The 14,214-nt window shown below is 38.4% G+C and overlaps 1 protein-coding gene across 12 annotated transcripts in view; it reads left to right on the top strand.

Moving 5' to 3' along the window:
• DMD (dystrophin) overlaps window positions 1–14,214 on the top strand; it is a 2,264,041-nt gene that overhangs the window by 1,924,200 nt on the left and 325,627 nt on the right. For all 12 annotated transcript variants that reach the window (XM_070604303.1, XM_070604310.1, XM_070604305.1 and 9 more), the window contains 2 exons: window positions 12,164–12,284; window positions 12,899–13,167. In XM_070604303.1, coding sequence (XP_070460404.1) covers window positions 12,164–12,284; window positions 12,899–13,167 — 390 coding nt within the window. The remainder of the gene's footprint in view (window positions 1–12,163; window positions 12,285–12,898; window positions 13,168–14,214) is intronic.

Below are 14,214 nucleotides of genomic sequence, written 5' to 3'. Positions count from 1 at the left end.
TTGCCGTGAGCTAACAACTGTTGCCAATCGTCCTCTTTTTTTGCTTGAGGAAGGTTAGCCCTGAGATAACGTTTGTGCCAGTCTTAGTCTATTTTGTATCTGGGACACCACCACAGCCTGACTGGTGAGTGGAGTAGGTCCACACCTGGGATTTGAACCCACAAACCTGGGCTGTCAAAGAAGGGCACACAGAACTCTAACCACTCAGCCGTGGGGCTGGACCCTGTGTCACTTTTTTTTGAATCACCTGCTGACTCTCTATTGTAAATTTTTAATGCCCTTGGTTGTTGCTTTTTATGGGAGTACAAATCCTATTAAAATGTCAAAAGTTGAAACTATAGTCAAATATTTTTCGCTTTTCTATGAATCAGGGTGTTTATAAAACAGGTCATTTATATTTTCTTTGTATATCAATGCAGGTTAATGATAAAATGTTATAGCAAAAATATATGTCTTGTACTCTTTACTTAAAGCATAAATTTATGGTCAGTCTCAATTACCGTGATAGAGGCATATTTGGTCTTCTGTGGGTAAGGCCACACAGGTAGTTGGGGACTGCGCTCTCACTCCCCAAAGCAGTTTTTACACCCATGGGAGTGGATCTCAGTTCCCCAAACCAGCTGGGCAGCATGACAACAGCAACTGGAATGGCTCTCAAGACTAATTAATAAAATAATGTTCCATATGCAGTGAAGTGTTATAAATAATTAAAGCTCAAATGTGCCTTAGCAAATATAAACTGACCAATTTTTATATCTTTTGAATACATTATCCTGGCTTTTATGGTTCCTCATTACTTGCCTCACTAGACTGACTCGTTTTCAATTAGTGTGTATTATTCTGGTCCAGATATATTTTTAAAACTGACTTCCTTTGTTTTACTTGAGCAGTCACTAAAGTGATATTTATTACTTGTCTACTTCTGTGATTAACCTAGAGAGAGTTTTAAAGGAGCAAATCATAGTGGGGAATTTCTAAAGAGAACTGCAATAAACCATGAGCTTATTTAATTCCCTTGTCCTACCCCAAATCCAAATGGAGATTAGGTCTTGATTATAAGAACACTGTGGGTAATGACTTTCTGTTTGCATTTTTACTGACGAAATTGTTTGTCATTAGGTTTTCATCTTTCAATTTAAAAATCTCTATAATTCCTTCTCTAGAGACTATTAAGGACACCTTCAAAGCTTCCTGAAATTTTCTGGTTAAGGTTTAGATGGAAGTAATCAATACGTACATTATTAAAACAGTAGACAGAAAGCCATTATTGCGTGGATGCTGTTGACAAATGAAAAGGCTCAAATAAAGTAGTTTACTTGTCCATTTGTCAGGTCATATATTATGCATGTTCGATTTCTTCAGGAGTCACCGCAAAGTGAGGGAGAGGTTCAGAAATCAATAAAATTATCTTGAAATCACGTTGTAGATTATACATTTATTTAAGCTAATTCTGTTATCAATGCTGGCCTGCTTCCTTTGGGTACGTTTTAGTATGTGTGTTAGCTTGATGAGTTCCCTGTGTTCTCTTTCCACAGAAATAAAAAATGTCTTTGGGTACTATTTATGAATGTTAAGATTCAAGTCAGCTCTGGGTTAAAAAAAAACGTTGCATTGTTCCCTATCACCTCTGAAAAACAACCAAAAAAGGTTGTAATAGAGTGATTCATTCCAGCATTCAGTGGCCTCTTGGAGTTTCTAAACAAGTTTGATTCCCTGAAAAATTCACTGTTAGTTATGTCTACTCTAAGATGTCTGCTTGACTATGACGGAGGAAATAGACATCTTTTGGATGTATTCCTCATCATCAATGGAGCAAGTTACTTTTGTAGAAGTTTGATATTTCACTCAGTCAAATTTAGGAATGCTGAATAAAAGAGATTTTAAATTATTTTTAGAACTACCTTTCTAGGCATTTGAGGAAGTCTTCTGAAAATTAGCTATATCATCAAAACTTAAGAACAGAGTCATCTAGGATTTGCTACTTTTCTTTAATGACTATAATAAGATAAAATACGAATAATTTACAAATTGACTTCTCTACCAAAGTCCTCTTTCTAACCATGTCAAAATATTTTGACATCTTGATAAATACTCTTAAAAATAATATTCGAATAGTATTTTGCCTTTACAAAGCACTTTATACACATTCATTTAATTACAAATGAACCCCTGATCTTTTTCTAAAATTATTTTAGGAAAAACTGTGCCATAACTCAGACTCCTAGAATTTGTTGATTCTTTTAGTAATTATTTATCGAGTGTCTACTCTATGCCAGGGTCTGAGGATACAATAGTGAACAAAACAAGATTCTGCCCCGACGGACCTGCAAATTTTAGTGATGGAAATACACAGTAAACCAATAAATTAATATATAAAATCATGTCAGGTCAGCGCAATGAAGAGAAAATAAAACAGGAATAGAGAAAGACTGAGAGGTGGTGGCTTACCTGAGGAGGTTATATTTGAGCAAAGGCCTGTGTGAGTGAGTGAGCCAAGCAAAGACCTTGAGTGAAGAGTATTCTAAGCAGAAACAGCAGCAAATGCAAAAGCCCAGATGTAAGAATGGGTTTGAGGTATTCAAAGAGTAGCAAGACAGATTAATGGTAGGTTGTAGAGAAAGGCAAAGGTCAGATAATGAATTGTCTTGTTTGCCATAGTTTGGAGGTGGATTTTATTCTGTGTGTAATGAGACATCACTAGAGTAGCATAAACGGGGATGATGGGATCTGATTTACGTGTTCAGAGGCAGACTCTGGCTGCTAGGTGGAGAATCGGCAGGAGGAGGAGCAAAACTGAAAGCTGCGAGAAAGTTTGGAGGGTGTTGGAGTCATCCAGGAAGGAGATAATGATGACTTGAACTAGAGTGGAAATAATAGCTATGGTGAAAAATTACTGGATCGAAGATATATTTTGAAAGTAGAGCTGATAGAACTTAAGATAGATGGGATGTGTAATGTGAGAGAAAGCGAAGAGTCAAGGATGACTCTGAAGTCTATGGTTTGAACAAATGGGGAAATGATGATGCCATTTATGGAGATGGGAAAGACTTGGAAATGATCGTGGATGAGGGTGTATACGTGGAGTGAAACAAGAGTTCTATTTTTGGATTATATTGATAGACAGAGACAAATGGTGTGATTCAGAAATTATTCACCACTTACACTTGACAATCTCAAATTTTGGCTGAGCCTCTTGGGAATGAATATAAATTAATTTGTCACAGGGTTTCCTAATAATCCATTCATCTTGTACTATTGCTTCCCAAGGAATTTCCAAAATTTAGGGTTTAGGTTCAATGACCTAAGACCTAATTCTCCAAACGACCATGGGAACAGATTGAGTTTTCACCGGTGATTTCTCAAGGTCAGCTCAGAAGTTAACAACATTGTTGTCAGTAGGAAGTGACTTCCCCAGTGGTTGTTGGAAGCAGCCCAGCCTTAGGACTGAGAGTCAAACAGCTGTTCAAGATGCTGCGTGGGCACTAAACCATTCCTCCATAGTATCACAGATCTGCAAGCAGGCTGGACTCTCTTCTAGCTCGTGCCCTTGATCTCAGAGAACACAACTTTCAGTTTAAAAGACTTTGAAAGAAAGTAAATCTCAACAAGAAGCTTGTTAAACACATTTTCCCCCTAAACACTCAAAACTGTTTTCTCATTGAGTACAATTAGATTGTCAAAAAAATAATTTCAGGCTTGAAATAGGTCCATTTATTTTTCAACTTTGCTTCAAATTGATTTAATCTCATTTATAGATGTTGCTGTTCATGTGGTTGACTGTCGGAAACAATGGCTAGATGTATCTAATACCGCAATCCCTTATCTTCACTTTTATTTAGAAGTGGAGTGAAAATAAGATGGAACTTTTTCGATCTTATTTAAAGACGATTATATAGTCAAACTCATAGAAACAGAGAGTAGAAAAGTGGTTTAGAGGGGGTGGGAAGAGGGGGAAATGGGGAGTTGCTGTTCAACAGGTATAAAGTTTGAGTTATGCGAGATTAATAAGTTCTAGAGACCTACTGTACAAGATAGTGCCTAGAGGTAACACTGCTGTATTGTGCACTTCAAACTTTGTTAAGAGGGTGGATCTCATGTTAAGTGTTCTTAGCACAATACAAAAGTAAGGATGATTATGACCTTTCTTTATGGACCGTATGCCCCATTTTCGTAACTTCTCTAACACCAGCTATCTCAAGTGAATATGTATTAAGGGAATCCTTGCCTTTCTGGGTTTTTTGTTCCGTTGCCGCTCCCTTCAGATTTTTTTCTTCCATGAATCCCTATGAATTTCCCTTAGATTCTTAGAGGCACACTTCCTGCTACTTCAGTTAACTGCATTTCTGGATCTTGCCCTTTTCAAATTAATTGGGCATTGATTGTCCCTAAATGCATTTCGTAAGTAAAATATTTCTAATGTGTTGAGACAATAAATAGGGTAGCTCTTTAAATAAGAAAGGTCATTCTGGTGACAGAATGTATTCAGCAATTTTCTTATCAGAAACGAAAACAATAATAGGAGGCATACAGACAAGATAGAAATAATACGGAAACTACAATGATAATATAGGATGACAAACTATTAAACACTGACCGGATTGCAGGTAGGACTATGCTAATGTCCTTGTCCTATACCCACTCAGTAACCATTTGTTGAACAAAGAGCACCGTTGGATCACTTTAAATTTAGGGTCTGTCTGGTGTTCTTTCATCTCCTAGCTAACGCTCCAGACTAGAGGAAAAGCCCAACCGAGAGTGCAAACTATGGACCTTCTGGATGTTTGGATATGAACATTTCCTCTGGGGAAGAAATCACTGCGATTAAGAAGGCAGAGCTGAAAGGGCTTTGTCTTGAGGAAAATCCATCCAGTAACTCAAAGTTTACACTCAGCTTTGGACCTGTAACATGAGAATAGGCCCAGAATAAGATCCCTCCATTTTTTCCAGTTAATGGCATTAATTTTTCCTCTAGCAATTCATGAGACCAGGTTTTCACCCTCAAGCATGTTCTGCATCTGAGTCAACTTGACCTCCATATAACACACTCTGGTTTTCTAACTGGGTATTCTGCTATTTTATCCAATAGTTCTTATTGAGTATCTACTTGTGTTAAGCTGTGGCTATAATTTTTATCAGTAGTAGTGATGCCTAGGAGAGACTACCTCAAACCGCCACCATGTAAAAAGGCCTGTGGCCAATTAATGATCTAAACATGTTGATAATAGAATATTAGAACTAGATGTTAGAACGTAGATAAGGTGTTCGGCAAACCCCCGCATTTTACAAATGGGGACACAAAGGCTCAGCGAGATTTTATGACCTACCTGTTCTAGATCATGCAGCCAGGCTTTGGCCCAGCCCAGACTTGAACTTCACGTCTCCTGTCGGTCAGGACAGTGCTCTTTTCCCTCCTTCAGTCTGCCTCCCAGGATGGTTCTGTAAAGTTGTGCTAACTAATACAGAAATAATATATTCATTCCATCAGTTTTCAGTCTGAATAACACAAATATAGCCTTGCCACTTCAATGAGAATATAAGTAAAATTCAGCACCATGGAAACTGTCCATGATTGAAAGAGATCTGTGTTTGGAAAAGCCAGGAATTTTACTTACATCCATAGTAACAGGACCACCGTGGCTAGGTGAAAGCAGCGTAGCTTTTCTCTGAAATGTCGGTACCTGTGCCCAGAGTTCTCATCCTGCCCCTCTCTTCTCTGCACTACATCAAGCAAATCAGTATCTCCCCCTTCATCCCCTCCACACACGGTTCTGAGCTACTTCTATTTATGGTATTATTAAATATTTGTGGTAACATTCACCCTATTTTTTCTTCTGCAAACAGGAGAGGCAGGGAAAAAAACCCCGAAGAATCAATGACTTGGTTCTTATCCATTACTTTCAGGTTTTTAAAGTTTTGGATTTGCTTCATGGCCATTAGGATTTTCCACTTATGTCTCTTCCAAATTATTATAATTCAGGGAACTTTTATTTTTTGCTGTCACTCACTTTCAGCCTGGCTTAAGAGTTTCAAGATTTGGATTCTAAGTGACTAATGAACTGATGGCTTAGGTAAATCCTACCTTATGTGTATGTCACTTTGTGTTGGCAAAACATTCTCAGTATAAAAGTCTCACCACAAACATCCCTACCCAACCAACTATTGACTCCTTAAGGACAAAGACGAGGTCCCTACATTCCCTATCTTATACATAATAGATTCAAAATAAGTATTTTTCAGTGAACTAATTAATCAGACAGCCATCAATCACCCAGTTGGTTATTGTTTGTGATGCATAAATGCTATCCGTCGATAATTTCTCCTTCAAAATAAATGGATTTACCTTGGGATGTACCGCTAGTATAATTTTGTAGCACATGCTTCATATAAGTTATTTTGTGAAACTTAAGAAGCTGAAGGAAAAGTGTCAATTTAGTATGCCTAGTTTTGTCTCATTCGTAAGACAGAATATTATTTTCTTTTCACGGAGGTGCTCTAAGTCTTTAGTAGTTCCTTCTAATTCTTCCGCACCACTGTTTCAGACTCTCAGACCTGGCTCTTTTGGAAAGGTGAAGAGGAAGGCATGGGGAAAAGGATGGGTTTTAAAGAAAATAATTTTATCTGTTCAAAAGAGTCAGGAAGTAAATATCTTAACATTTGAATAGTGACATCTAAATAGTATAAAGATATAATGTGGGGCCGGCCCCGCGGCTGAGTGGTTAAGTTCGCGCGCTCTGCTTCAGCAGCCCAGGGTTTCGCCGGTTTGAATCCTGGGTGCGGACATGGCACCGCTCATCAGGCCACGCTGAGGCGGCGTCCCACATGCCACAACTAGAAGGATCCACAACGAAAAATACACAACTACGTACCAGGGGGCTTTAGGAGAAAAAGGAAAAATAAAATCTTTAAAAAAAAAAAGATATCTGTATGTGTATGGAAGAAAGGCTCTATAGCTGGTACCTTTTTCACACCATCACATGAATACACCAACTTGTCTGATTTAAAATAGTAATCATAATCTATGAGAGAAATTCAGTATTGTATATGAGTGTATATTTTTCCCAAACGTCATTTAAATAGACTTTCTCTGAGAGACAAGACCCTTACTATCAAAAGTCAAGTCTCTTGACATGGAATGTTCTTGTTCTTGTTTAAAAATGTCTCCATTTCCTTCCTTTTAAAATGCAATGAACTATCATAACATGCAGGTTATGGTAAATTGATTAGATAGCGAAAAATTGATTTTCCCTTATTCTAATGCAGAATCTTCATGGGGGTTTTTTTTGTCATTGTTGTTGTCGTTTTTACTAAAGAAGCCTCTCTTTTAAACTCCATGCTACAAGGACCACTGATGCCCACTGCCCAGGACAGTGTCTGGTACACAGTAGGTGCTCAAAATTTGAATGAGTAAATGGAAGAGGACTTTTCATATAACCACATTTAAAATGATATACCTCCAATTTATAGTTTTTCCCACATGATGAGAAACATTCTATTTTCTTTATCCTCTCATTTTCTTGAACCAACTATTTCTCCTTTTTTCCTGGGATTTCTACCCTTTTTGTATTTAGTTTAAATCTTCCTAAATTCTGAAGATACAGTCACTTAACCCTCTCTTCTATCCACTTTCTTTTCTTAATTTCAGACAACGCTGTGAAAATAATGGTGCTTATGTCTTTGTAATGACAGAACTTCCTTTGTCTCTTTTTTAGACTCGTTTTAATCCTCAGTGACTCATATTTAAGAAATGAACTGTGCAGCTGTGGTGGAGCTAAGCCCTTGGCAACAACTCGAGGGGCAAACAAGTGGTCTCTCACAATGGATGGATAGTCCTTAACCTTGAATTGTTTGCTGTTCCGTTTTAACAATGGAATTGCGTCATCAAACAGGGTCATGGACTTCCTCAGTTTGATGGGACCTTTAAGATCCATATCCTCATTTTACAGACCTTGCCCTAACGCTTATCTCTACTTTCTCCTGTCTAGGTCTTTAATATATCCCTCTTTGCTTTGGTGACCAACTGTCCTAGTTTGCCTGAGACTATCCTGGTTTCTGCATTGAAAGTCTCGCATGATAAAATACTCCTCAGTGCCTACCAAACCAGGACAGTTGGTTACCCTGCTCCTACCCTCCATCTTTCAGTCTTTGTTCAAACCATTCCTATCCTAAAAAGAACGTATCCTCCCTATATCTTCCCTTTACCTGTGATCCTCTCTGTCCTATCTTCCTCTTCTCCCTCTCAGAAGAAAAAGATATTACACAAATTGTTTTCATTTAAAATGTTTACTTCTTTTTCTACCACTCACTCCTCAACTAAACCTGCTTCTGAGGCTACCGCCCTCCACTGCAATTGCTCTCACTGGGTCCAGTGAGCACTTCTCAGTGGCGATCTTGCCTTACCTCTGCGTATCATGTTTGGACACTCTTAGTCACTTTCTTCCTCTCAAAATTCTCTCTCTCTCCTTGATAGCTCTACAAACGATCCCCTCATTTTCCCCAGTCTTTCCACCTATCCATTTTTTTTTTTGGCCTTTCTTGGGATCCAATTCCTCTGTCTTCCTGTTAAACTTTTATATTCTCCAAAATTTGCTTTTTAGCCCACTCCCCTGCCTGCGCAATGTCACCTACTTCTTTAATTTTGATCCTTGCCTATATGCATAATTGTAGGCTCTCAGTGGGTATTAGTTTAGTGAGAAATGACTCCTAAATCTTCTTCTCCCTAACGTTAGGCTTAATATTTATTTCCTTCTGGAATGAATGTTACCTCTCTAAGCTGAGCATATCATACCCCCTTGCTCTGTTCGCCATATAGGTCCTCCCCCATATTAGTGTTGGGTTTTGAATATCCATCTTTATTAATTTTACCCTGAATGTGCACATGAGGTGTTATGGATCAGAGACAGATTTCTTTTAATTACTTTACACTAAATATTCTCACCAACCTCGTCCCAAGCCTTACCCCCAGGAAGTTATGATGAGAGGTGATGAAAAATTTTCCTACATTTGTGGCTGAGGGTACTCCATAGGTGAGAGACCAGGAAAAACTTTTTCTCTGCTTATAAAGGAGAAGGAGGTAGTTGTCCCCTTCTCCTCCTGAAAGGGTCTCCTTAGAAATATAGTGGGCCTAGGGGGCTGGCCTGGTGGCGCAGTGGTTAAGTGTGCATGTTCCGCTTTGGCAGCCCAGGGTTCGCTGGTTCGGATCCCGGGTGTGGACATGGCACCACTTGGCAAGCCATGCTGTGGTAGGCATCCCACATATAAAGTAGAGGAAGATGGGCACAGATGTGAGCTCAGGGCCAGTCTTCCTCAGCAAAAAGAAAGAAAGAAAGAAAGAAAGATAGTGGGCCTGAGTCCTCCTAATTCCAACTTCTCCAGGAGCCAGCTAGCCCCACGTGTCTCAGGTTTGACAACCTAGAATGTCTCCAAGGTCTGGGATATATATTTTCTGAAATGTAGATACCTAGAGAGGTAGCTACTCCAGTCTTTCTGACAACTTGGAGCTTAACCTAGGAACCTACTCTGGGCTATAACCATCTGGCCTTCTTGGATCAGAGAAATTAACTAGACAAATGTCTGCAAATCTAATCCCCGTGGTGTGGGAAGGTTCTCGGGAGGCTAGAACTTTTTATAGGTATACTGAGAAATCGAGGAGAGTTTATTTCTTCACATTTAGTTTAATTGCACCCAGCATTCATTCCTCTACTTAGCCAAGAAACTAGGAGTCATCCTTGCTCCCTCCTCTGTCTTATCTCCAGCATCCCCAGCACCAAATTCTCACACCTTCACTCTCTAAACACTTCCCTAGTCTCTCTCTGTCTTTTTTTTTTCTAGTACTATTGCCCCGGGTCAGATCCTCATAATTTTCACTGAATTCTTGCAACCTCCTAACTGGTCTCTCTGATTCCATTCTGCCCTTCTCAAAGACATGCTCTGATTAATGTCAGGGAAATCTATTTGAAACACACACACATGCCCATGCCACTCCCCTGCTTAAATCCTTTCAAAAGCTACTGATTACTTAAAAGACAACAGCTAGGCTTCTTAGCAGGTCATCTGTGGTCATAGGTTGACTTCAAATTCTGGTTTAAAGGTCTAATATAGTTTGAGATGACAGTGTCCTGCTGCTTCTGAAGACATGTCCTCTCCTTGTACTTTATATTCTAGAAACACTGGCCTACTTGAGATAACTATTCATGCCATACTATTGTGTCCTCTATCTTCAGCCTGCAATTTAATCTTCTTTCTTTCTTCCTCCTCTAACCTACTCTTCCCTGGCTAACTCAAGTTCATATTTTAGACTTCTTCTTCATGAATACGATCTTCTCCAGGAAGCCTGCCCCAATTTCTTTTCCCATTTTGTGCACTTTCCACATTGTCCTGAAATTATTTATGTGTTTGACTCTTCTACTGTATACTATAAGTTCCTAAATGGGAGGGGCTGTTTTGCGTTCAACTTTGTATTTCTAGTCTCCTGTACAACCACTGACACAATAAAGGGAGCCATTATTATTTTTATAATTAGTAATGTCAGTATCAGTTGCCTCCTCTCAAGTACAAATGGAGAAACTAGGCAAAATATGCTTTGCTTGAAATTGGGAAAATTATATGTATGAGAAAAACACAGGAATACAAGAACCGTATACACATACACATATGTATGCACGTGTGCATACATGCACATACATACACAGATTTCAAATGAAATATTAGAAGGAGAGTCAGCCTTACATGTAAGCAGAGTAAATAACCCACCTACTCTGTATAATTTCAAGGGTGCAAGAATATCCCACTATACAGAAATTACATCCCCATCCACAGGCTGAATCCTAATATTCCACTTATAGAATCTCTTCATTTTGGGTCAAACACCTTGCCTCTCTCTACTGAATTTTAAATAACTGTGGATGATGAATCATTTTGCAAAGTAGCAAACTCAGGATTCCTTTGAATGGTGAACATCATTAGGATGTTATTTATAAATATGTCACACAATACACTTCTGGAGCACTTTTATAACAGAATGATGTCTGTGAAGTTTAAAGGAGATACTGCTAATTTTTCTCCCAAGAACAGAACAAGGCTTCAATTCAGTAGGCAATGTTACTAAAAATAAGATAGAATTGAAGAAAGGTATGAATCATTAAGCCCTAGATCATGGCAGTATTATTACTGTTGTTTTTATAATGATCTATTTTCATTTATGTGGTGCTTCATACTTTCATTAACATCTTCACTTCTGAGATCAGAGAATCCAGGTCGATAATTATCTTTGATGGTTTCAGAGTATTGTTGCTTTACTTTAGCCTTACAGGATGTCTCATAACTTTTAGCACTCGATTATGTGTGAATTTTATTGTTTTCACTCTGTTTCTAGTGTGGTAGTTTTCTCCCTTCTTTTGGTCCAAAAACTTCTTGAAGGCAGAAACTGTGCATTTTGCTTTTCTTTTGATTCTCTGTATCAAGGAATGTTATAGATTGGAGATTAAAATTGATAACTAGCCTAGATGACCTCGACATACCTATTCTAGGTCTACTTATTTATAGAAAGTTGTTCTCAAAATTCCTACTGCCAGTATACCTCAAAACATTTCTACCATTCTCAAAGAAGTCACAATGGGTAATGTAAGGGGAATTTTTCAAAAGTATTGAGTTTTTACTTATACATCATTCTATTCATTGTCAGACACTTTGACAGAACTAGCTGGTGATTATGAACTGGATTAGTTGTGTATTTCAATACAACCTAAGTTCTTCCAAATGGCCCTTCAGGCTTCCCATTGTGTTCTGCGTATGTATTCCTTTGGGTATGTTTAAGTCTTCATTAGCTCTGCTAGGGTTTTGCAACATATATCTTGCAACGTTAGCTCCAGATTTCAAGTTTGGCTATCAGTTTCTATAAATAAATCACTCTTATCTTAACAAAAGGGCATTAACATGTCTTGAAAGCTCCCCCATTCTCTCCAGGATAGTTTTACAAACACAATGGTTTCCTGATTAAAAGAAAGATCTGTATAGCCTTCTTTATCATTTTTATGACTATCAGTTTATAAATAAAGGAGATTGAAATTGACCTGGGAATTTCATAACCAAGCTCTGAGCACCCAGGATTAATTTTGAGAAGAATGCCACAAGCCAAATAAGCATTTCTTTTCATCTCATTTCACAGGCCTTCAAGAGGGAATTGAAAACGAAAGAACCTGTAATCATGAGTACTCTTGAGACTGTACGAATATTTCTGACAGAGCAGCCTTTGGAAGGACTAGAGAAACTCTACCAGGAGCCCAGAGGTAATTGAACGTGGAACTGTAATAACATATTGATAGAAGGATCAGTGGCGACAGAGCAACCCATCCAGTCTTGTTGCCAGGGTCTCGATAGCTCTCATACTTTCTAGGTTAAATAGAATCGATTCAAATTAAACATAGATGTTGAAAAAGAAGAAGGAATCGTAAACTGCCATGCATAAATCTGTCTGCACGTTTATGAATAAACATTGAAAGAGGTTAGTGAAACATTGAGAAAATAATAAACAGAAGAGATTACCTTTGAGGAGGAATTCTGTTGTTACAAAGACTACAAGCTAATTTTCAATTTAAGAGCCTGACTGAAGTAAATTAGAGATTATGGTGTACATCCTAACGTTTTTCTGCTCACTAGCTTCAATGAATCTTAAATTATCTGATTGATATAGGGTGGAAAAGATTCACTGAGGATGACAGACTTTAGATGTGCTGAACTATATCAAAATTTATGCCAAAGTGGAAAAGAGCCATTAATCAGTAGGTTGGCCTCTTGTTAAACTGTGCTCTCTTTCTTTCTTGCAGTATGACCTTTTCAACAATGTTTTTTTTTAAAAACAAAAATGAATGTGGCCTAAAACCTTGTCGTATTACCAATTTAGAGCTGCCTCCTGAGGAGAGAGCCCAGAATGTCACACGGCTCCTACGAAAGCAGGCAGAGGAGGTCAACACTGAGTGGGAAAAATTGAACCTGCACTCTGCTGACTGGCAGAGAAAGATAGATGAGGCGCTTGAAAGACTCCAGGAACTTCAGGAGGCCACGGATGAACTGGACCTCAAACTACGCCAAGCTGAGGTGATCAAGGGATCCTGGCAGCCTGTGGGTGATCTCCTCATCGACTCTCTCCAAGATCACCTCGAAAAAGTCAAGGTACCGTCTACTGCTTTGCCTCAGAGCCCTTTGAGAGACTCAAAAGAGGTTCTAATATGAACTTGAATGCAGTCTTTTCTTCTCACAGAGTTAAAATTAGGACCCTTAAGCATTAGAAATCAGTCCATCTTTCCCAAATTCAAAGTCTTCTTGCATGTGGTATTTTTCTCCAAGAGAAGATAGTGATCTAACCATCTGTCTTCAATAATACAAAATGAAACATTAAAAAGTTAAGGGCAAAAAAATCATTTTGATTTTGCTATTAGGAAATTAAGTGTTTGTACTAAAGTGGTCTGGTTTACGTGCGTGTGCATGTGCATGCACGCGTGTGTGTATTCTTTGTGGGACTCAGTACCAGAGTAGGGAAAAATACAACACTTAATCAAGAGCCAGGAGTCTAGATTTTGGCCTTTTTGCTAACTAAATTACATGACTTGGGGGAGTTATGGTACTGTGAAATGAGGCCATTAATGCTTCCCTTCCCTTAGAAGGTAATATATGTAATACAATTTTGAGTAGTACTAGCTCACTGCAGAGAGGAAGAAATATCATTATAGATTTGGAATACTGCTGTTCATGAGACCAAAGGTATATTCCCCTGCGGCCCAAAGATGATAAATATATTGGTAAGGGAAGAATATACGTATTTAGGAGTATCCTTTTGAAAACCAGCAACTTGAAGCATATTTTGTTTTACTCATCTTGTGTCAAAACCAACAAAGGTCCTCCCAGACTTCAATTCAAAAGAAGTGCAATTGTCACCTGCACTTGGCATGTTTGCCAGCACCCTCATTCTAGAATGTCTCTTCTCCCTTGGCTTTCAGGGTACTGTTCCATCCACATTCTTCTCCTTCCTTTATTTGCCTCGATTCCGAAATTCTACTCACCTTTCAAATGTTGGTGTGTCCAAGTTTCTAACCTTAGCTCAGTTCTCTTTTTATTGTAGAAATGCTCCATTTTGAAAATGGCATGCATGGTGACAAATCTAAATTTCTAGTCTGGATCTCTTTTCTGATCTCCTAACCCATATGCCATTAGAATCAAAAT

Source organism: Equus przewalskii, chromosome X, assembly GCF_037783145.1.
Source record: "Equus przewalskii isolate Varuska chromosome X, EquPr2, whole genome shotgun sequence".
NCBI classification, from domain to species: Eukaryota; Metazoa; Chordata; class Mammalia; order Perissodactyla; family Equidae; genus Equus; species Equus przewalskii.
Note: the sequence above shows the minus strand (reverse complement) of the source record. Positions and strands in the feature narration are given on the sequence as shown.